This window comes from Echinococcus granulosus (assembly GCF_000524195.1).
Source record: "Echinococcus granulosus chromosome Unknown EG_S00011, whole genome shotgun sequence".
NCBI lineage: Eukaryota > Metazoa > Platyhelminthes > Cestoda > Cyclophyllidea > Taeniidae > Echinococcus > Echinococcus granulosus.
Genome location: NW_020170391.1, coordinates 465,230 through 489,893, shown reverse-complemented (window position 1 = coordinate 489,893; position 24,664 = coordinate 465,230). Strand labels below are relative to the sequence as shown.

Sequence of the window (24,664 nt, the reverse complement as noted above, 5' to 3'; positions counted from 1 at the left end):
TTCAAATTGTGTTTTATCTTTAATCACGCTTTGCATATAATGTCTCCGAAATTACTGCATGATTGAGAAGCAAAGGTCGTTAGTTTTGAACACCGAAATAAAAATAAAGACGATTAAATAAAATCTTCGAAAGGTCGCAATATAAGGCAGACCACAAACTTTGGACAATGAAATAAAATCAGACATGCTCAACACATAAGGAGAATGGTTTAGGATCATCATTCAGCTTTGAAGAGGAAAGTCGCCATTGTGGGTATTTATACATCCGTGGTGTGCATTACATAACATAGGTTTACTCCACAAAAACCAAATTCTTGAATGCGTATATGCAGTTAAAGTATACGAACCACTTTTAAATCAAAAGAAACGTTGAAAATGTTTAACCATTACAATAAAATATTCATCCCTCTTAGAGCTAAAATAGCTAATATGGAGAAAATTCGCAACACAATTTCTATGAAATTTTTACGGCCCCTTGTTCAGATAGGTAGCAAAATAATCCCCATAAATGTATTGTAATACCATGCCCCGAGTCTTCCCTGAGGCCGTAAGAAATCAAAGCAGCATGGTAGAAAATGTACTACTTACGTATTAACGAGATGGGAAGCTGCTGACATGGTCCGGAGGTGGTGCCACTGAACGGAAATACAATCCCCGGAGACATAAGTGCCCGTCTAATCAAATCCAGAGTTAATCAAGCTGTCAAAGCATTACAGTATCATATTTAGAACAGGACATTGGTGTATAGGGATGGAAAACGCCACACAGATGAAAGGGTATGAATATTGTCCAGCACAACTATGTGCTGATAAGTATGAGTAGCGTTGTCTACACCACAACACCTACCTTTGAAGAGTTATGCTTATTGTACATAACTGCGTTGAATTGATTTGCTTAAGGAATTTATCCTATAAACCTGGTTGTACTCCATTCGTCGAAATATCCTACAGCAAAATTTGTGGCTATTACATGTGGACTAATTTCACCAGATTTGGTTTGAGTCGTTAAACCCTATAAAATGACTTCTAGTTTCGGGTCAACAAGCAGGGACCGGCCCTGACAGGATTACAAATAATTCACAGGCAAGTGCACCTTCGATGATTTTATGTATGCTGCGGAATGTTTGGGTTTGCTATAAGAAGGTGCTCATCCCCCTCCTAGCTAAAGGGTATAATTTTTGTCCAGGTGTAGGTTAGAACGAAGGAAGTATATAGTGAGAGTAACACTGCATTGTCAGAACTGGTGGGTTAACTGAAATATGAAGTGTTTATGTAAATTTTTTCCTTGGTATCGCAAAAAAACAAGCATTTTGTGTGAGAGTCTTACCAAATAATGCAAAAATCGGGGGACTCGCTAGAATTGTCGTTAACACGCAAAAAATATTAAATAAACGCTGCAAAATAGCTAATTTTAAATCTAAAAGGAAACAATTCAGAATACCATCTAGCACGCTCGTTAATAAGTATATGGCTATGCTAGGCCAACTAAAACACCGTTGTGACAGCTGTATTTGCGTGATGAACAAAGAGCGCATTTGAGGGGAACGGGTTGGCCATACCGTTAACTACAAGCCATTGGCCACTTGAGCTTTCGATGTTTTGCCGTGTGTGTGCATTTCTAGTCTTTTGCTGATCCTCCACGCACAGGAGTCACCAGTCACAAATGAGTTCAGTAAGGATGTATAGGCTCTCTCAAGGGGGCGCAAGCACCGAACCTCTGATCACCGTGGAGCAAAAAAGCTCCAAGCAATCTCGCAATCCGAGCCGAAAATCTACCTCGTTGCTCACACATACAGCTCCAGCCTCTGAGACTGTCAAAAAATGCGATGGCCAATGGCAGAATAAATTGCGTAAAGCCAAGGCGGTGCCTGATGGGCCAGTGGAGACCGGCAATGCAACAACGTCACCATTACAAGCTGATTCCTTAAATCCATCATTGTCACTACAGACAATCGCTCATAAATCGGTTGCTTTCGCTCCTCAGCCGGAGCAACAACAGCAAGCATGCATTGAAACGACAAATACGATGCACCACTCAAACGCGCGATCACCCACCGACTTAACCTATAGGTCAACAGAGAATAATGCATCTTCTAACACAGGTAATACTAATATCAGGAAAAGTAGAGATGCTACCGGAACTTTTATTAGCTCCTATCAAGTCGAAACTGCTCCTGCATTTGCAGCACCCTCCTCTCTCCCTTCTTCCAGCTCTGTTCAAACAAATATTACTCCACTGGAGGATGATGACAAACGCGTTGACGAGAATACGCGCATATTCACGGAGCTAATTAACGAAAGAATTAAAAGAAAATGCGAAAAGTTGCCCAAGGGTGTCAGTACTGGTGTGCTTCTCTCAACGCCGGCCACCCAAGTGCTATTTGCCAGCCTTTCTATTAGCGGTGGAGGTGATGGTGAGATATCGGGGGTGGAGAATGGCACAAGGACTGACATGAAGCCCTCCACGTGCAAAAGTACACAAAATACTGGGGGACAATCGAGGGTGCAGATGCGAAAGGAATCTTCCAAGATCACCACCACCTTGGCGCCTATCCTGACCGAGCAAATGGGCTCAGCGGCGCAGATGGGTAAGGCAAAAAAGGACACTGTGGCAGGGCTAAAGTTAGCGTCTGGAAATGGGCTTGTTTTTAAGAGCCACCTGCAGGACAAGGAGTACGTTTTTCTCAATGCTGCCGAGTTTGGTGAGGTTGAAATCGTTCGAGAATTGCTTAACGATCCTACTTTGAATGTTAACTGCGTGGACTACATGGGGAGAAACGCGGTTCTACTTGCAATGAAGACTGAAAACATTGAATTAATCGGCGCTTTAGTTGGAAAATTAAATTTTTATGCAGTTGAAGATGCCCTTCTGAATGCCATCAGCCAGGAGAAAATCCATATAGTGAAACTTATCATTGACCATCCCCAGTACATTCGCATGGAAAAGGTCATGGCTCCTCGAGGTCAGCACGCTGGGTTGATTGGCAAGTGCATCGAGCGATCCCAGTTCTCTGCCGACATAACACCTCTCATGCTGGCTGCACATACGAACAATCATGAGATCATTCAGCTCCTTCTCGACCGCGGTTTCAAACTCGAAATGCCGCACGACAGGAGTTGCCTCTGTTTGGATTGCGAATCCATCAGGGCTAAGGTAAGCCTTCGCTATTTTATAAAATCTTAAATACAGAGTAATTCAGTGATAAGAATGGAACATTTCCTATTGACACTACCTGTATATGCAAATGTGCTTTGATGGAGGCAATGATACGTTCTGTTTCAATTTATAATGAATCCATGCAATGCCATATTCTCAAAAGAAAATTCATAGCATCATCAAAAAGTGATGCAGTAGTATTGATTGGGGAAAGAGATTAATTTATTTATAAAGCCTTAAAAGCAAAATTTGGTTAAGTAGACGCTTATTTTTACTTTTATGTAACCTAGCCATGCCGCTAATTACACCATTTGTTGGCGTCTCAGATAATGATTCTTTGTGAAAAATTTTTTCGAATGAAGTAAACCCCGTTTAATTGGGATTGAAAACACCAACTGACCTGTCAGATTATTTTTGCAATGAATGCGAAATTCGTAGGCAATTACTTATATCCCTGACAAATCCCTCCATATGGTATGACTTTATGCTGTTATGGCGTAAATTAAACATGCTTACAACCCCAACCCAACAGATCGTTGATAGTTCCGCAATGAAAAGTGCGCCTTTTTTCATTGCATTATTTACATGTCTAATTCGGAGGAAAAAGAAATCAAGAGAAAATGCAATTTGTAAGTTTACGAGATGGAAAGGCACAAGCAAACAATAAGTAGTAGATGGCGATTTTCGAGAGAAAGTGGAAATACAATGAGTCAGCAGAAAGAAGTCTTCGGCATTTAATGGACAACGATGCCTCATTCATTTACTCAGAATTATCCAGTAATGTGTCTCGCAAAAACTCGAAGCGGAATACATGCGGAATTCCATTTGCTTAATTGTTTTCTATCCTGTAGAGGAAGCAGCGGCCTTTTTTGCTTTCCATGCCAGGCTAGTATAACTGTAGCGCCTCTAGATGAAAGACCAAATTCCTCTCAATTATTTATAAGGCACGTGAAGTCCACTTAATTTGGGCACCGAAAAACTCAGTTTTCTGACCAACTAGAAATTTGTGTTTATTTACCTTTCATTGGATTGCAAAACCCTCCTCCACTCCCATACTTCATTGTTGAATGATTGCCGAATTTACATCCGCAACAGAAAAAATGGAAATTGCGTGATAGAACCAGAGGCTTTTGGGTACCTCTTTAAAATGCTTGGCTAATAATCTCTATAAGTCGCTAGAATTGGTGCTCATTTCAGAGCCCAGTTCATTTTCGTCAGAGAATTACTGACCTATGTAATTCGGATTCAAAGGACACTCAACTCAACCCACCCAGCGGTTTCAGTACGCACCCACTGAATGACTGGCGCCTGGATGGGCAACTACGTCCAGTGTTTTAATAAGGCTCATGTCCTTGGCCCTTGAATAATGACTCATATTTAAGTAGGACAAGTGACTTGAAAGTTTTATGGAATAGAATCGTAATATCTTCTCTTAGAGGAATCAAACCAGCAATAGTTGTTTGAAATTCTTAAATAATGGGTAATCGATGGATTTTCAACGCAGAGTAGTTGCAATGGCGACATGGGTCCGACTAAGTATGAGGCTCACCGATCTCCATCAAAGCTCTGGCAACACCTTTGTGAATAACGGATACGTAAAGTAAAATCCTTGAAACGATTTTAGCTGAAAGTGGCCTGATTAGCGAAAGCTGCTGTCCGAATAGTTTTCAGCGTGTATGGCTGTAAGTCCAGGCTATTTCCTGGCTTACCTAATTCAGGAAAAATATCTTGTAACCATAGGGATGTGTAATACGAAACTTGAACTCCTTTGTGTTGCATAATACACATGCAATCCAAATCTGTCGCAAATCTTACCATAAGATTATGCAAATGTAACTTTTCTAGGTGACTTCCAAAATGTTGATATAAACAGAACAACAAGGAAGAATGTCACTTAAGAACGCACGAAAATTATGCGTACAGTTTTACCTAAGGAGGAAGTTTATAGGGAACTCCCACTTCTTGATTTCCAATTCCTTATCAGCGCCCTGTAACATTTACTTGATCTTCCTGTTTTATCCACGAAAATCAGTTTTCACCTCAACTGATGTTAGAACTTCCGATTAAATAATGCCAAAACTACCCTTCAGTCAACGAGTTCCAAAGGCATCAATTTTATTGTGCCCAAGGAGACTGTCAAATTGAGGGTATATCTTAGATAATATCACTTCTAACCGTAATAATTATGTATTCTGCCGGTGCTAATGGCTCAACGGTAGACGATAAACCAGTAAGACCGCATCTCTATCCGCCCTCTCCTCCAATTAGCGCAGACGGTGGTTGAAGGCACGAATTAGGATGCTGAAAAAGCGCGACTGCGTTGGGAGATCTACTTTTTCATAATCCTGATAGTGCCGACTCCAAATTTTGCGGTGCCTAATATTACTACACTGTAGATAATTGTTGTGTGGACAAACCCAAGTGAAGAATACAAACAAGTTTAGCCTTTTCAGGTGCAAACTGCTGTCGTGATTTCAGTCTTAATGTGTAGTAAATGGCTGAAATATTACACGTTTACGTAAAAAAGCATTTGTAAAATGCAAAAACTATTTTCTGATGAATAATGATGCCACTGAACAGCATTGAGGTATTTGCATATTTCGTTAGTGTAATTTTCCCGATGACTCCGTGAAGTTGAAACCGCGTTCAATCGAATGGAGCAATGGGACGGATCTTTGTGCTGCTCTGAGCCTCCCCAATTACTGGTCGACTCCGAGATCGTGCATGGGCAGGGTGTCAAGTTACACAAACAATGATCCTGAATGTTCCAAAAGTCTTGATGAGTTTGTCAAGCAACGCATTTAAAATATGGCAACCAAGAGTCAGACCGAATAACTTTCAAGCTGCTGAATTTCATAACCGTTTTTGTTCTTGCACAGATAGCTTAGGAATAAAAATGGTTTTGTTGCATTGGAAAAGATATAGTTTTTTGAAGTAATTAAGTACATTTTTACTGTTTTAGGTCACACAGTAGATAAATGTAAAATGCATCCTGTGTAGCGGCTTAAAAATGAACAGAACGTCATTTAAGCCAAATACTGGAGTTCCAAAGCCACGATGCCTCATTAATCCCTTCAAAAACACCCACCTTTGTTCTGAGATTTGTGCATGCGAATATCTCAAAAGACGCCAGTAATGCTGTACTTTTAGCTGATGTTGTACAGCTCCCCACAAGAGCCGATTCTGTAAAGGTCTACTACGTTGAGATTTGATAAAACTTCCCACGAACTCTTTTGTGAGAATGCAATCCTAATTTCACCAATTTACTCAAGCCAACTGTTTATTTTATTTCTCCTCATAATAACATTTACTGTCAAGTCTATTAAGAAATTAGGGTCATCAAAAAAGGGTATATAACACCAACCATTAATAGTAACGCTTAGTACACCACTTTTTCCCTTAAAATAAGTCCATAACGGATGCGTTGGACTCAAGTGCTCAGACACAAAGTTGTAAAACGGTTTTACTGAAAAGTAGAGGATTGCGTGAGTGCTCAGTGAAGGCAAAAGGACGTATTTTTTTCCTGTCCTTTCATATGTGTGTGCACAGGACTCCCTAATCCTGGAGATGCAGCGACTGCACACCTACCAGGCGCTGACTAGCTCGGCCTACCTGGCCCTCACCACTTGTGACCCCGTATCCTCCGCCTTCATCCTCCGAGGAGAACTCTATCAACTCGCCTCGCAAGAAAAGCAGTTTAAGGCGAGCATTTAGCCACCGTTGTGGTCTCTCCCATTAAAATTTCCTCGGAAAATTCTACACTATCCACTTGATTAAAATCCAGAAAACTTGCACCTCTTGATGCACTAACCGTTAAGTTGATTGCAATAGTACGTTCCTTGAATACTATTTTTAGGTCGACTTTCCATAAAACAATGAATAGAGCATCCTGTGTACTCTTTCATTATTTATGCAATTTTGCGTCTTTAATGTTAGCGAAGCGCATGCATACGTTGTTAAATTCTTTTGGATGAAGAATAATATGGAAAAAGTATGAATTCAGCAGATTCATTGCCTAACTTGGCTTTACTGCGATATATTAAATGTGCGACTCTATCAAGGTTGTTGATAACTTTTTCTTTAGGAGGAATATTCTCGGTTAGCTGTTCAGTCAATGGACTTTGCGGTTAGCTGCCTGGACTTGTGCCGGACCTCGGACGAGGTGCACTCTCTGCTCACCGCCAACGACATCACTCCGGACGGGGACACTCAGTATCATCTTGCCACAATTAAGCATGCGGTTCAGTGTCGAGAAAAAAAGGCAGGTTTCACCCATCCCTTGTAATTTTCTCTCTTTTTTTATCGTCAGTACATACGGTATAATTGAGGAATTGACCAGTATGGAATTGACAGCACTTTTCTTTTTAAAACCTATTTTAATCACGCACTATTGTTTTACTGATTACAAAGCCGGTTTCTTACTGTTATTATTATGCTAACACGTTTCCACCCATATGCAATCATACCCAGTTTAACTAGCCCCGGGTTCCGCAAACACAGGAAGTAAGTCTTAAGTCTCCCAGACAATCAGTGCCCCCCCTCCCCGCATGCGTCACGTAGGACAGGAATAGGTCAAGTGTATATTTGTGATGCAAATATTTACATTCATGCACAGGATCAGATGTTCGAAGTACTCGTAATGCTTTGCTAGCTGGACGTCAGCTATCAGTGCCACTGTGACAGGCCTCAGATGATACGCTGTACACAGTTTTATGCCTCTGAAGCGGTCCAGGAACAAGAAGAAAAGCTTAGACAGGTTGGTGCGCATTTAAATGTAACGAGACTGAAGAAACGAATCAGTAGCAATTACGGCTGAACTCTAAAAATACGTTGAAAATAAAACTTGCTGTAGCATGTCACTTATCTGGATGAAAATATGCCAATTGTATGTCAATACATCTTTCGCTGAGGTAGTCCCATTAGAATAGCCCGAGATTGCATCTGCTTACTGCTGCACCTCACTTGTTCTCGATCACGGGTTATCATTGCTTATATTAATGAGCACAAAAACGTTTAATCAGTTTATTAAAATATGTTTATGGTGTTAAAAGATAATAAAAGCAAAAACGATCTCATCTTTATATAAATATATTGAATGGGGTCATTAATTAAGTTTTAAGAGTAAAATCGGTTAGATAGAACTGAATATCAGATTTCTGAAAAATGCACACAGTTTGTTCAAAAACTAGAAGTCGAAAGAGTAGGAAATAACGAGGATATATTGTGTTGAACTTTAGCTCAGCCACTGACAATTTATGGTCCATGCTTTGCTGCTTAGCCAACGGCATGTTTATTCAGAGATCATAGTAAAAAGGAGTGAGGGTTAGCAGGCGTGCATTCCAACGTCCACTGAACATGGTTTGCCAGCTTAAAACTGAATGCAAATGAATGGGGAATCCTAAATTGGTGCTTAACAGCGTGATGGTCAAGAGAAGGTACAGCACTCCGAGACTTCTCTATAAGCGAAATAAGACGCCATGCTCCGATAGAATATGTATCGGTGACATGCAGATTGGCTGAAGGTATACTGTACGACACTGTACGACAGCGTTTGAGTAACTACAGCGAAGAATTAAGCAAACAATCGCAGTATTTTGGGCCACCCGTTTGCCATTAAAGATCATTTGTTATTAAAAGCCACTAAACAATGCATTTAATGAGTTATAGAATGCAGTCCCCTTTTAGCTAGACCAGTTTCGTAATCAAGGTTACAACATGGTACCTAAACCCTACATATTTCTTGCGCTTTTCTCCAAAACGGAAGTGCAATTAGTCTCAAATGCCCATCTACGGCTTAAAAATAATTTACAATAAAAAGAGACGCAACGAACGATTTGAGGACATTAAAGTTGTTCTTTTCGCGGCTTCCGCCCTTCCGCCTAAGACAGCAACGTTCAAAATTGAGCAAGTATCGCATTGGCTCGACACCCTATAATTGTCTTCAAGGTAGCTAACTGGTTTTTTTTATAAAATGCATGGTCTTGTTCCTAGTTATGTGCCATCCAACACTTTTTCAAGCATTGCTTTTACCGAGTACTCTCTTTTGAATTGTCGCTTTGGTAATTACTGGTGCGCAGTGAGGAGCAGTGGTAAGTGCTCTCCTTCCGTGTTTTCGTAAATCTATTGAGTGCCACATCAATTAACAGCGATTTTGACTTATCAGGTTAAGTAAAACCGGCTGTTCCTTGGAAATAAAACCTGGAAAACGTCATAATAAGACAAAGATTTACAGCGCTGTAGATTTAAGTGACCTTTTGAAAACAAAATTGACAATATTTTCCTGAAAATGGATAATCTTTATGTAATCTACTCGATTTCTTGACTAAATTAAAAGTTTGTCTAAAGAAATGCTCCAATGCTGAATAATGCTTTAGCATTAGAATAACGAGAGTAGAATTTTGCATTAACTGGATGGTTCACTTGTGCAAAGATTGTAGCAGGTAGCAGTTTCAGGGGATCAGAAGACAAGTTCGATTTTTTGCATGCTATAATCCACATATATTTGTGCATCAACCTCTTGCTATGCTTTGTAGTTTGTCGCCCACTCAAATTGTCAGCATCAACTAGAGAACACCTTCTACGGCAACATGTTCTGCATTCGTGATTTTGAGGGATGGCAACGCCTGCAGTTCTTCCTCATCTTCACGCCCCTCCTGCCCATTCTCTACATAACCTACTTATTTCTGCCAAATCTAAAGGTAAGGTGTTTTGAGCAAGTCAAGCGTTTTCCTAAAGGGAGTAGTATAAAGTGTAACGTGCGACATCTCACCCAGACTCATCAATCAAACTAGCCATAGTACGCGTTTCTGGGTGAAACTTCTTTGCCGCAATAATGCTAGTGCGGATAGGAGAAACCGTTCGAAATGTTGGGTTATTTGATTATTTAGTGAATAAATCGAGTAGGATAGTGCTTATTTTATTTTAAATTTATTTATGAAAAACTGTCATAGGCATAGAAACATGCGAAGGTTCTTTTTCTCTTAATTGCAGATGTCGAACAGCCGTCTTATTTTTACACTATTAAAAGGTCGTTCTCAAAGAAGTCATCACATCTTCTTATGCGTACATACGAAGGGGGGCACTTTGATGCAAAAGCGTTATATTGTAAAATAAGGCATTCAAATGTAGGTGCATGTTCAAAGAGCAAGTTTAAATTAAAACAAACAGGCAAAAGGAATCCACTATCTCCCGAATCGTTTGCTCCTGTCCCAACTTTCTAAGTTAACCCCTGCAATTAACTTTAGGGGAAAATAACTTTTACTATTCTATTTATGAAATGGCACGCTGTGGAAACACTCTGATAATTTTCTAATTGTATCTAGGTTGTGGAAACTAGTTCCCTATTTGCAAAAATAAGAGGCGAGGAAAAGTTGACTTAACCACCGTTTTCTCAATTTGTTTCGAAAACGTCATTTTCCAGATTACCTAAATAAATAAGGAGGACATTGACTATGTAGAAAAAACTTTGTTCTAGTGCTTTATTTGTGGGATATTTGTAGACTAACCCCATTTAAAGTCATGCACCCTTTTTGCAGGTAGATCGAATGAATTAGACTTACAAATAGATTAGTATGAGCTGCAAATTTGACTCGCAGCAAATACTCTAAGAGATTATCCGTGGGGAGATTGTACGTCAGAGGACTTCTGGACAAAATTTTTGCCTTGCTGGAATATTTCATCACAGAGAGATTGGCGAGATAAAGTGCAGGAGACACCAGTACGGAAATTTACTTCCTCTATAAATTATTTTCACAGTCTTACTTTAAAACCTATTTCCAAATCTGAAGTTGTGTCAACTGCTGATGAACGCATAATTCGCATCCAGGAGCCACAATGACAATGACAAGTGATCAAGGAAAAATACTAGCACTAATAAAAGTGCATGAGTTCACGAAATGATGCGCACTTTTAGTGCAGGATCATAATATCTCAAATATTTAGTAACAGTTTCAGCAAACGGAATTGAATTTCTCCTATAAATTTGTAGAGGCGCAGAGCTTTTACTGATATGCCTGTAATTTGTCAAAATGCCCCATTTCACGTTGGAATTTCAGGTATTTTCTTTTACTTTTGGCTGTACCTCAGTTGTGCTGCTTCTAACTAACTAAATAAGATGACTTATGGTTTCCTTTTCGGAGTCCTTATCCGCATCACAGAAAGTAGTTATAACTTATTTATGAGTCGTATTTGAAGTTAACGCACTCCTAAGTGTCATCTGGCCAACTAAACTCTTTCGAAGAATAAGAAAAATTGCCATACATATTTTATTCATGAGTCGTAATTACGGCAAATGGCCTATTTTAATCTAGTACAGTTAGCACATAGAAAGTGAGGCAAGTTGAATAAGAAATTGTTGAACTCCTTCATGCAAAGGATTAAGCTCTACTGTGAGTGTTTTTTGTTATCACTGTGCCTAAAGGTCAGCACATGAATAAAATTTCTCCCAATTACCGCAAAGCTCCTTGTCTCGGCCAGGATCTATTCTATATTCTATCTCGTGCGGTGGAATGACACCTCTGTCCCCCTCGCAATGCTTGATGAGTTTGCTTTGCTTTGATGGGTCACTTTTGAATATTTTAAGGGAGAGATTGATTTGCAAACAGGAACTTTCACAGCAAATAAATGCAAAAAAATTGCTCGTGTCCGGCAGATGCGAAACTAGGCGCTACTGAGCTGAATTTGTTACGCCTGAAAAGCTGTCTATACGATGTAATGCGAAAATTAATAGCTCACTGTGGTTTCATTTAGCATTCTAAATAACAGCAAAGATCGTTAAAAAATCCTATGTAAACTTAGAACAAAAACAGAAGAAAGACACTCCCCGTTATCTTTTTAATGCTAATTAGGATGGGCATTTTAAATGACTCCCAATTAAGACCAACGAAAATATTGCAGTGAGCAAACAATACATCTAGGTTTGGTTTTTCTGCCTTAAATTTATTAAAATAATACGAAGGATCTTTGTACTTCATTTTTGCTAGTATAGTTTTTCATACAAACAAAAAGGAGCTACATTTTTGAAATGTAATCTACGTACAGCTATGAAAACTGCCTGATTTTTACCTTTTTGCAAATATGTTGCCCTGGCAACTCTTTAAACGTGCCCATATAAAATACATCTGATAACTTATTGTTTATTTCCCTTCATTTCTCAAGGAAAATAAACTGGGTTTTTATTTGCATTGCAAACTGCCTGCCACGGGAACTAAGTGAACTATGGCTTCACAAGCGATAGGAAGGCATAATAGGAGAAAAAAAAAGCATAAGACTGACGTCTTAATTCATTTGACCAATTCACCTAATTTTTTGCACGTACCACACTGCCACCATTGTTGAAGGTTTAAATAGTTGGGTATGTTACATTTGGCAATGCTCAGCTGCAGGTAGACTAGAAAAAAATATTTAAAATTTGTAAATTGGGTCTACTCAAATGGTTCTCGGGTAGCTAAAGCTGGACATAACGTGTTTTTTCATCAGTGGTCTTTTTTTGACACATTGTGTATTTAATTGTGGGACACATGCATTTTTGGAAGAAATGTAGTTAGGACTAACGCGCAAAAGGTGACATTCATAGGAAAGAATATTCCAGCTGATGTCAAGGTTGCTACATGATTTAGATTGCAGCGAACTCGTTCCCTTCGTGTTACAGCACATTAGGCGACATGCCCTCCCTTTCGCATTCTCTCTATCTCTCTCCACCCCACACCTTGCTCTCTATTTCTAGCTAATTTAAGCTCAAACCATCTTGGATTCGGACTTCTTTCCCCAATGTGTTGGCCTTTTATATTTCGTGTTCCGCTATCCTTTGACGCTAAATCGTTTCTTTCATAAAATGAAATTAGTGTTCTTCCGCCAGCTTCTTAGAAATTTTGATGGCGTATTTAGTCTTTTAAACAATAAAGAGACCAAGTGTTTTGCTTTTGAGAAGGTTTAAAGTGAATAAATAGGTATCTGGTAGATTTTTATCAGATAATCATAAAGTGGCGGCTCGTATCTGCAAATAAACTTGCAGTAATGAGTAAAGATGTAATATAGGTCATGGAAATGCGACTATTTGAGCTCTGAATTTGATCCTTTATTGGAATCCTCGTTGTTGTTCAAAACTTGAGATGGATTTTTATACTTTGGCGATTCGTTTGAACAAATCAGACCTAAAACTAGTAGGGTGAAAAATATTATTTAATTGCTTTTTGAGTGGAGGGAGAGCTAATGGAAGGTGGTGGAATGTCTTCAGTAATTTCAATGCATTTACACCTATAAAACATTCACTACAAATGAGGTAGGTTTTTTGGCCTCACGGATAACATCTAAATCAGCATTCTTTGTAAAGAGATACAAGTTGAATTTGTGAATACATAATAAACCATATTTGTTGCCTGCGGTTGCTGAAAATACTAGCCAAATGCATTATTTATTCTTCAAATGGACAGAGAATTTTTATCAACAACTAGGCATCTAAAATTCCCTTTATCAGTGAGGCCGATTTGATAGCATAGCATATTCATAATCAGCTTAGAAACTACAATTGCACTTTACCTGATAGTTAACAGTTAAGGCGATAGAGCTCACAATTCCAGGGGTTAATTTAGTAGCAAGCTTTTCAAATATGAATCTCCTCACATTTTGTTCCATTATACATCTTGTCAAAACTGGATTTTATTAAATAAGTAAATAATTTGCAAAGAAAATTCCACTGCAGCCAGTTAATCATGCAACTGTTCCCTTACCTCACTTTCTCCTTTGGCTTGGATAACAAATTATTTTGGCACAGAAGTTATTGTTGAAATAAAATTTCCCTACCACCGGGGTGGCCACTTCACCCACAGTAGGCCAATTAAATTTAATAAAAGATACTCCAACCTCATGCAATAGCGTCAGTTGGAATTCTGGGGTTTAGTTGACATTAACCATAAAATTCAAAAAAATAATGTCTGTGCCAACGAGGAAGTGACCATATGACAGTATGGTCTTCTCAAAAGTTTCACACATCCCACTAACACCCAAAAGGGTTGCCAGCCTCGATCGCGTTTCGGGATTCACATGCAAGAACGAACCTTTTCCATTCAAACAAACGACTGTGGGGTCACAAAGTTAATTGGTCTTATCAATGTCTTTTAGCAGTAGGAAATGAATCCTTAGTAGTCCTGTTAATTGGACTGGTTCTAAATTTCCTCCTAATATTTCAGATTGACGATTTATTACAATAGCTAGGAAATGCCCCCATTCTGTAGTTCAATAATTAGGTGAAACTCCTTTATGTTGCATAGACGTGAAATGAGAGGAATGTTTTCCTTTCTTCCCGCACATCTTAGAACTGGGAATATTATCACTGGAATAAGAGTACATTAATTTTATCCATACTGAAAATAATTGCCTGTCGCCTTTGGTCAAAAGGGTGCCAAAATCTACGCTTTTCAGCTCATTAATACTGTGGTAGGGGTCGCAGACTGGTATTGTGTCACGAAAGGATTTTTCAATTGCATTGTTGTATGCACAAATTTCACGTCTTTCTCCTGACAGAACAAAATCGTAAAAGTTGAGCCATGATTCATGTTTTGTTATACAGAACGTCTTTATTTTGGACATTATGATATAACTAACAATGGACGAAATGAGCAGTCCCTTCCACCTGAGAGACGCCATTGTAGTTGAGTATTGTAATTGTCGATGCTTCCACTTCGTAGGTTCCCACGCCTCAAAGTCTGATGTCCAGACAAACAATTACCAGGAAACTGAAAGTGAGTTTTCATTTTGATCATTCCATTGTAATCTATTTTGTTCTAGTTTTTAATTAATAATTCAACTGGAAAATGGGCGTTGGCTTGTAAGGGCCATTTTGGACGTCGGAAGATGCAGTTATTAACGACATCTGTCACAAAATCATACTTATTACTTGACCTGAAGTTTTGGGCATTTCCAGTGCGGGAGAACACGATATTCCCGTATTAAGAAAGACACTCTTATTTACCAAATTTGAACCAAATCAGCAGCCACGGTTATTAATGATTTACTTCAGATGTCACATTACTGAATAAACGAAATGTACTTGTTTATAAATGAGAGACGAAAACTCCTAAAAATTATTTGCAATGGCGTGCTACATTGGGTTCCAGTTATTTCTCGGAATGTCACTTTCAATCCAGCAAATGGTGGCAATCTTTCTCTTCGACATATCTTGTGGCTTTAAAACCTCCTAAAATTCCATTTCAGTGCTAGAAAAGCAAAAACTTTAATTGGCCGGACTGTCAACTTACCTAGTTGCTTCTTCCTCTCATTTTGTTGGGCAACTTTCACCCAACAAACAATAAAGCCATGTAGATGTCTACTTAGAAAAAGCCCCAAATGTGTGTTCGTCCCACTTATGGGTAAATATTAATCCTAGTAACCAAACGACTACTTTTATTTTGCCGCATAAATTTACACCTATTATTTTAATATTATTCTGGTCGAAACAAGTAAACAGATTACGCATTTTATTATTTCGAATGTGCATTTTAAATGCTGAAAAAAGTTTAAGTATGAGTTATGCAGAATTACATTTTGGTGTCAGATTTACCATAAATGTTGGATGATGATGCGGATTTACTTTTTATTTTGTTGATAGGTGTGTCAGTTGTTGCGCTGTCCCATCGTAAAATTCATCGGCCACATGCTCTCCTACTTCATCTTCCTGCTGCTCATAACGGTGGCAACCTTCCGACTAGACAAAGACAATGATGAAGTTGAGAACCCCGACCTCTGGAAGGTGCGCGCCTTTCAGATTTGGAGCTATGACTTCCGCAGCAGCCAACAAGTCATGACGAAAATCCACATTCTTTTGCTCTTTTGGATATTGGGTGAGCGCAAGGGTTTCACAAATATAGAAAATATGCCATGGCGTAGCATGTCGAAAAAATTGCGAAATAAAATGTCCATTTCAGGATAATCCCCCTTGATTAACTACGTTGTTGCGTTCGATTATTCAGAAAATCGTAAACACGAAAATGAATTGTTATAGCCATGACAATAGACTCGATGTTTCTCTCGTCCACCTCCGCCTCCATTCACTTGGAAAGAGTAGACAAGTTGGACAAGTGTATGCTTTTCTGAATAGTAGTACATAAGTGGGTATGGAAATCACGGTTTAAGTATGTTCAAGGTGTGGTTCCTCCGCCTCGGAGACCGAGGACGTCTGATCCAACACGAGGTTCCTATTTACTGACCGCTCCTAGCCTAAAAGGTACATTCAAACAAATATGTATTACAAATATCATCATTTATCTAAAAAGACCCCCTATAACTATGGCCCAAATTATTTTTTCAATAGGGCATTCGAACCTTATTTGGGACCTTAGTAAGGCGTTCTTGGGCTTATATCAAGAACTTTTAAATGGGTTTGCGCAACTTTTGCCCTAACTTTGGTGACTAAAAGTGCTGGATTTGACTTTATTATGCCTCAGGGACTTTTGCTAGCTACTCATTAAAATCCGAATAAAGTGCTTACCAAGGATGCTTACTAAAGACTACGTCTAAATTGCCAGCTGCGTTATGAGAATCTAGTAAATCTAGTAAATTTCCCTGTTCAGCCATGCATCCAACTTTTATAAATAATATTGGCCCTTGAGAAAGTATTACGAAAGGGGAACTGTCATTTCATATTAACTGCTAATTGATCATTTCCGACAAAGTACTATCAAGCTTGTAGTTTTGATGATAAAGTGGTGAGGTAACGTTACAAAGGCAAAGAATCACTTTGAAAATCAGTGTTTGAGGATCCTAATATAGTTTACACTATATCGTTTAAAACAAATATGGCAACTTGAAAAGACCACTCTTTTTCCTTTCTGCAAAAACTTTGGCTATTCGGTGGCCCATAATCATCGTGTAATTTTCCAAGATACTACCTTTTTTATCCTTAAAATTAACTGGGAATTGAGTCATTAAGTACCGCTCTTTAGTAACGTATTCATAACTAAAATGTAATTTAATAAAACTCTCAAAAGAAAGAGGTAACCACAAGCCGACTTTTAAATGTTGACCGAGTCGTGAGGTGCACTAGTCATGTTTTTGCTCCATCTAGTTTCGATTTAGAAGGCAACGTAATCCTGAAAAATGGCATTGAGGGTTCAATTTAGAATTCTATACGGAGAAATCTAGTGAAATGAGAGCCGCTTTACTTTCAAAGCATGCCAAAATGGGTGAGTGATTTTGAGTGCGTGTTTTATAGTTAACATTCCCAATCTGAGAACCAGGTTACCTCCCTGAGAGTCTCTCTGTGCATGCACGCAAGCGATGGCATTCGGTTGGCTGCACTCATTGCAATGATGACCTCCTGGTGCCGAAATGTCGGTGTCCTTCGCTCTTTCTTTATTCTCTTCACTTATGTCCAATTACCATTTTAACTTCTCCCTCACCTTTACCTCTCTCTGTGGCAAATAAGACGAAAACAATAAACAATCAGCTCAACAATTAAGGTCGGATGAAACTGGGATATTTGCTACCCCACACTATTTCGTAGATCATAAAGGCGCTCGTTAATGTTCCTCAAATTGTGGTTTGAGTGTAGTTGATGTTTTTTTGTAAAGTATTAATCTAATATAAATACAGAAAGCGTTTGAGTAAGCGTAGTAGATGGTGCTGAAGGCACATCTCATGACGCTTCTTGCAGAAGCTTAAAATATTTGTCAAGTGTATGCATTTGAAAAGACCATGTTATGACTTCCTACGTTATCAACTGAAAATTTCGGCTTATTAGGTCGAAAGTTGCTTTTTCGGTGAGCAAAAGAATGAAATATCCTAGAAAGCTTTTCGATTATTTTCATCGCTCCTGGGATCCCTTGTAAACAAAAGAGGGATTAAGACCGGCAAATCTCAGGAGAGTAGTGCAACATGAGTTGTTCCTATGGATTTGTCTCGAACCAAATGATTCGTATTGATCTGCTTCATCAAGGATGCATAATCCCAGTCAAAAGTTAAAATAAGTACCGCATTTTCGCAAATTACATAGTTTTTTGGGGTTAATCTACAAAAAAGTAAACGATGGGATAATTAAAGACCTTTTTATTCCCGCCTAACACCAATTTAACTGCAAAAGGGGGATCTTGCAGTGGCCGTAATCACCAATTCGTAAAATTACACTGAATAAGTATTTTGCCACTTTAATGAAGTGAATCAAATGAGCACCGAAGATTTCCCTTATCATTTAATGCTGCTAAAGGTGCTGCTATAATTGTTTTGGTATATTTTATGTGCATTACACACTTCTTCACGTATAATTTTTACAACTCGTAGGTGTGTATTCTTCTAGGACAACTCTTTGGCGAATCCAAACAGGTCTACCATTATGGCCTGCAAGATTACTTCCGCAGCTACTACAACATCATGGACTGGGTTTCAGTGTCGCTATATTTGGGTGCATTCGCACTGCGTATTTTCGTGGACCTCAGAGTGCAGGCGACCCAGAAAATCTTCCTACATCAACTCGCGTATGCCCAGAGCCTATTGCTGAATGCTAGCACAGTAATTGTGGACAACGACGCATCTGTATTCGAGATCAAAATAGGAACCGATTCGAAAACCAACTACGTCGCCTACCGCAATTATTTGCTTTCTGAGGACACTGCGTATTGGCTCCGAGGGTGTAAGCATAAAGCCTTTTACGATAATAAAGTGGTGCGTTTGCTAAGAAACCTACTGGGGCCGCTTAATTCAAACCAGATTTTTTTAGTTTAAGAAACAAGGAAAAATATTTGGAGTGTAAAAATTGTAGGCCCTTTTCCACACTGTCTCTTGCTGTGCCTATGCACTGCTTGTGGCATAAAACTAGCGTCTGAAACAAAAGATCTATCTGTTTAGCTTGACAATCGTAGGCCAGCTTGCATCATCAAGTCATTGGTGCTAAAATATGAGCCCAGCATTTTACCATCACGGCACTACCCCCTTTTAATGTGTATAAATCTAAGATTCGTGGTTTGACTTAAATGTCCCGTTTCATTCCAAATGGCATCACTTGCAATACCATTCGGATTGTTTACAGAACTCTACTGTATTCCCTATACGTGTAGTCATTAGTCGTCCTAGAGTCGAGTTTTTATGTACTGCTTCTTTTGCGTCCAATTTTAGATGAAATTATGCTAACTGGGGTTCAGAAACATTCCAGCCTATATTTTGGGCAATAAAATTTTAGTTAATAAGTGACCGAACATTATGCTACTGTATTTTCAAAAATGTTATGAGGAAAGCTGTGAGATGGATCAGAATGAAATAAAGTTTGGCCATTTGTGAGTTATTCTGGGAACTACCCTACATCCACTCTTAAAATTCAACACTTACTGAAGAAATGTCTTTGTTGCCTGAAATTCACTCTTGACATACAGTGAAAATCGTCGATTGCCACTTAGCCTATGTCTGAACAACTTAAATCACAAAATATTTTGCCTTTAGACCAATTTCACGGGAAAGTCAGCACTGATTTTTCCAACCAATAGTAAGTTTAGCCAAATTTGGATCATGCCGCAAAAATGCTTCTGTCCCAAAAAATGAGGTTTTTTTAAACTTTGAACATCCGAATCCCATGAGTCGCCGGAGAATACGACCAGCAAATCGTCGAGTTTTTGCTTTTATCTGGACATAATGAAAACCAGCTCGCCCGCAATAAGCACGTTAATCTGATGGAAGTGAATAAACTTTAAGCTGTTGAGTAGACCTTGGCTTCACTACTTTTCCTTCCCGTGCTTTAACATGGCACTGTTATCCCCTTTTAGGTAGGCTTTGGTGGGCACCTGACGACCCCGAATACGTCTCAGACTGTCTATTTGCACTGGCCAATGTTCTTTCCTTTGCGCGAGTAAGCTACTTGATGCCGGCCTGGGAACTTCTCGGACCTCTACAAATCTCGCTGGCACAAATGGTTTCCGATATCATTCGATTCATGGCGCTTTTTTCGGTGGTAAGCATTTAAAAACTCGTGCATCCCCAATTTAAAACATTTTCATTTCGTTTCTACAAAATACTAGAAAAAAAATACGGACGTACGTTATATTTGTTGTGTTCTGAAACAAACACTTTATATGCTCTGGCTCCATCAACTTTTGTCCAGTTAACATTGTCATCCCATATCTGCAATTAGGTGTTCTTCTTATGAAAAAGTTGACTTTAGAATTTTCCATATCGTCATCACTACCAGAGAATGGTAATCGTTACACTCACATGAAGCTACTTGGTGCAGGGAAGCCTAAAATTGTTCCAGGTCTTGAAAGTACTCATACCACTACAAAATATACGAATAAAAACCACAAAATAAGGTTTTTTGTAAGCAACCCCATCAGCACTTTAAGCTCTTTTTACCATGTGGTGGAATCGTTGTGCTTTTCACCGTAGCTGGCAGAAATGTTTTATCGTAACTTTCGGGGACTTGCAGGGTGCGGTTACCTATATTTATTATAAAGATCTGTCACCCGCCGGTCCATTTTACACTTTATTATGCTCTGCACCGTTTTCATGTTCTTTTGCACCTCGATGAAAATTGTTTAGATTGGCTTACTTTACGAGGAGAACGTAAATAGGTTTTATAGCTGCAGAAGCTCCTTCTTGACATGCAGAGGAGCTGTGATAGTAGAATACACCTCTCAGAAATTGTTCAAAATTGGATTCCAAGGGCAAATAACGCAAGGATTGGTACAACTCGATAAAGAAGACCAATTCTTTATCACGATGGCGAATGAGGTATCGCTTTTGACCAACATAACTAAAGACTGGCTTACCAAGAATAACTTTTTGTAACGTGTGACGTAATTAATACAAAAAACTAAATTCTACTTATGTCAAATGAAAATAAAAGTAATGAAAGCCAGGCAAGTGGGTCCCACCCAAACGCGTCAATAGGTAACGAATACAAAGCCTTTAAGACTTAGTTTTTAAATTTTTTTTACTCCTCGAAAAAACTCTGTTGAGAAAGGATTGTTTGGTGATTGACCTTTTATGAGAAATTGCCTTTTCTATTCCGACTTTAAAGCAAAAGAACATATCTTTGATTAATCGAGAATTTTTATTACTCCCGCTACCCCACCTGGACTCCTCGGAAGACCTGGCGTGGTTTGTCAGTGGTCGACTGCAGACAGAATTGGCCGATAAGTTTTTGTTAAACGTAGAACAATTGCGACTGAGATCGTGATAAAATTCGATGTAAATCAGATGTGTGCTAAAAACTTCTTCAGAAATAGCATTCGTCAATTGATTGGAAGAAAGTGTTATTCTTATAAGGCAGCACACTACCCCATTCGTCATCCCATTCCCATTCACTTCACTTTATATGTTCCTCCCCTATTCGTGAAACTAGGCAATTGTTTCAACAAAAGTTTCTAGATTTGCGATTCATCTTATTTGTATTGCAATAAACAGACCATACTCATTAGTTTACCTTATACTTTAATTATTTGTCAAAATGTTAACTTAAGCAGCTAATGTGTTACCATAAATGAGATAAAGGGGAGAGGGAAAAGGGTCACCGGTTTCATAAACTCCCACTTCCTTGTAGATGTTGATCGCATTTGTTGTCGGCCTAACGAATCTGTACTGGTATTTCGCCAAAATGATCATCGCCATAGATATTAAAAGTGGAGCATCAGCTGCAACACCGGCAACAGTTCGCTATGCAAGCGGGGTTCCCGCATTTCAGAGGTAAGCCCACTTTCACTTTCCTCTCTCACGTTTCTATGGAACGCTGAGACACTTGTGCTTGACTAGCTCTGATATTACTGGCTTTGAAATTAACCCTTAAGACGTCTCCTACTTTACCTGGTTTCCACTGCATATTTACAAATTGTTTGCTGCTGGTGTACTATTTCAGAACCGAAAGACTTTGAACAACTTATTTTGTTCCCCAAAGCCTTTCACACTTTTGTTTGGCATACACCCTGATATATGGTTTGACCTGGCTTCCTAAGTGATAAACATTCTATCGAAAGTAATAAATTAAATTTATATGGCATTAGTGGAATATTACATTTCCTTCTTCTGTCTTACCACAGACTTTCTCAAGTTTATGAGTGTTCAGGGTTAAATCCTTTTAATGCAAAGTTTTTCTTACCACTTGCCTGCCTCCTTCATTCATATTCCGTCCTTCAACAGATATTAGTTAGGCATTGAAATTAAAATCTGTGTCGAAAATTGTCAAAGAAAACAGAGTTCCTGTTTTCCTATGAGTGCCTTCAAAATTATTTTAAATCAATGGTTTGTCCTTACATTTAGAATCATAACCCCACATCCGGTGTCTTTATGCTGTGTCCAAAAATTTGTCCCCAAAAGGTGCCTATCGTGAAGTAGCAATTTAGCGATAAAATTCCAACAAGAATGGTGGTAATGAATTGCGAGTTTGTAAGAAATTAACTAACTGTGTGCCACCCAGTATTTTCTTGCATTGTCTGGCTGTGAGCATCAGACACAAAGAAGCATCGCACAGATCTCGCACATGGTTTGAGCTCACGCAAGTTGGTTGGCTCACAAAATACCTCAAATGCAGCCAATTAGTTCTGCGGTTCCTCACCAAATACGTAGCTAACTCAACATTCATAGACATTATTTCACGTACTCAGTTTTTCATTGCGTTTGTTCCACTACTTTCAATACGGTGTGGCTAAAAATGGAGTTTTGGCGGACCACCTTAGAAATTTAATTGCTACTTACTTTAAAATATTCACCTTTCATTTATGACCATTTGCCTAATGCCTTCGGAGTTTGCAAAATTTGATATTTGTTACCATATCTCTTCTCTGCGTTTTAACAAATTATCGCCCTAGATGAGTTTTAACGTTGTTGTTACCTAGAGACTATGGCTGATACTCCATAAAGTTCGTTGCATTCCTAGTGCAGTGCATATCCACTTTTTCCACTGGACACTGTTTCATATGGGTTTTCAAACCCTGAGCCTCCTCCTCTTTCACCTTCGCCCACTGTGCGATGCTCCTGCTTTTCAAATTGCTTAAATGTTCAGTTTTTGGGATCAGCAATTAAGATGATGAATTAGCAATGAAAGTCCTCATGTCTATTTGTCCAACGGTAGAGAATTATAAGTATTACTTCTAATCGCCGTTTAGGCTTCATGCCTTGAATGATATCACTTCCTCTGCTTTTAAGAAGGCAGCAGAAAAGTTTCCATAAAAAGCTAAACAGTGAGAAGTCAGTAGCGTTGCAGATAAATTAAGCAAATTCATTTCGAAATGAATGACATAGAAAGGAATGTCTACTTACACTGGTCGATCGACATCATTTGGCAGGATTCTACACGCTTTTGCCCTACGCTTTACGAACAGTCTTCGGTGCGGTCACGGTTTTTCGAAACATTTGTTATCACTTTGTAATGAAAATCACCATCAAAATGGCAGTACTGCTTTTTCTTCTTGATTCACCCTGAATTTGCATTGTAATTAGGCCTTGATTAAACTTGGTAAGTTTATCTCTGATTCAATACTCATTTGCAGGATGTTTAATTTCCTTCTCCAAACTTTACAGTTCCACTGCAACCTTCCACACCCTGTTCTGGGCGTTATTCGGGATGTCATCCAATAACGTGACGATGGTGGAGGAGGAATTGGCCAGCGTCTATCCCGGGCATGAGCATCTTCGAGTGAATAATGCCGCTTTTATGATATCGAGCCTGGGCTCGGTCCTCTATGCCGTCTACAATGCCTGCATGATAATAATTCTTCTCAACATGCTCATCGCCATGATGAGCAAATCATTCGACGAGATTCAGGTATTCGTGCACGCCGGTGTAGTTTATTCATAGACTTGCTTCAAAAGGTAGCGAAATTTTGCCAAAGTAAGCACCCGGTAATTAAAATTCGAGTGAAACAGTGATGTGTTACATTAGTCTTCGTGTCTATTTCCATAAACTTATGAAACAGATGGCCATTATGATATAGGTGTTACGCATTGCAAACGGTAGTTGCTTCCTGTGTCCTTGCCTTCTTTAATTTTTGCTACTGTTGTTGAAATCGTTGTCGGCTCCATCACTGAGCAACACCCATAGAGCCACTAGTTCCGGCACTCGCTTCACCGATACTACTGTTGCCAACACTATCCCTCCAAGGTTAACTGATCGTGCAACAAACACGCAAAGAAGAATGAACGCTATTCTCTGTCTAAAATATTTGCTGTCCGATTCCATGCCCCACTCTTATAGTTACTCTAAGATGGTGGGACTAGGTTGCTAATATTGAATCAGATAGCATTACAGGAAGCAGGACGAAAGGTTAACAGCAAATTACCCAAATGTTGTTTTCTGGATAGAAATTACCGCCTTTTTCATTCCTACCTCATGACTCTTGGATCAACCACTCAGCCCTTCGGCATAAACTCATAAATGCATTGTGTTGGATTCATTAACATCTGTTGAATTCTGCCGCTCTTTTTAAATCTATTTTTGGATTTGTCTTAGTCCACAGACAATAATTAATCATATAATCATTAGGCTGACTTGGCAGTTTTTACTGGATCCGTGACAAAAAGTCAGGGTTCAAACATTTTGTCT

The 24,664-nt window shown here is 39.0% G+C and overlaps 1 protein-coding gene across 1 annotated transcript; it reads left to right on the top strand. All coding sequences in view use genetic code 11, as the record gives it.

The window, feature by feature from the left end:
* Positions 1-1,677: 1,677 nt before the first annotated feature.
* Positions 1,678-23,920, top strand: EGR_02430 (Short transient receptor potential channel; the record flags this gene model as incomplete). The annotated part of the gene is made up of 12 exons (XM_024491679.1): positions 1,678-3,153; positions 5,764-5,943; positions 6,706-6,851; positions 7,288-7,437; positions 7,840-7,912; positions 9,690-9,854; positions 14,841-14,894; positions 15,761-15,992; positions 18,443-18,775; positions 19,899-20,083; positions 21,671-21,813; positions 23,644-23,920. The coding sequence occupies 12 exons, from the start codon at positions 1,678-1,680 to the stop codon at positions 23,918-23,920; spliced, it is 3,414 nt and encodes a 1,137-aa protein (XP_024353830.1).
* Between the last annotated feature and the right edge of the window lie 744 nt (positions 23,921-24,664).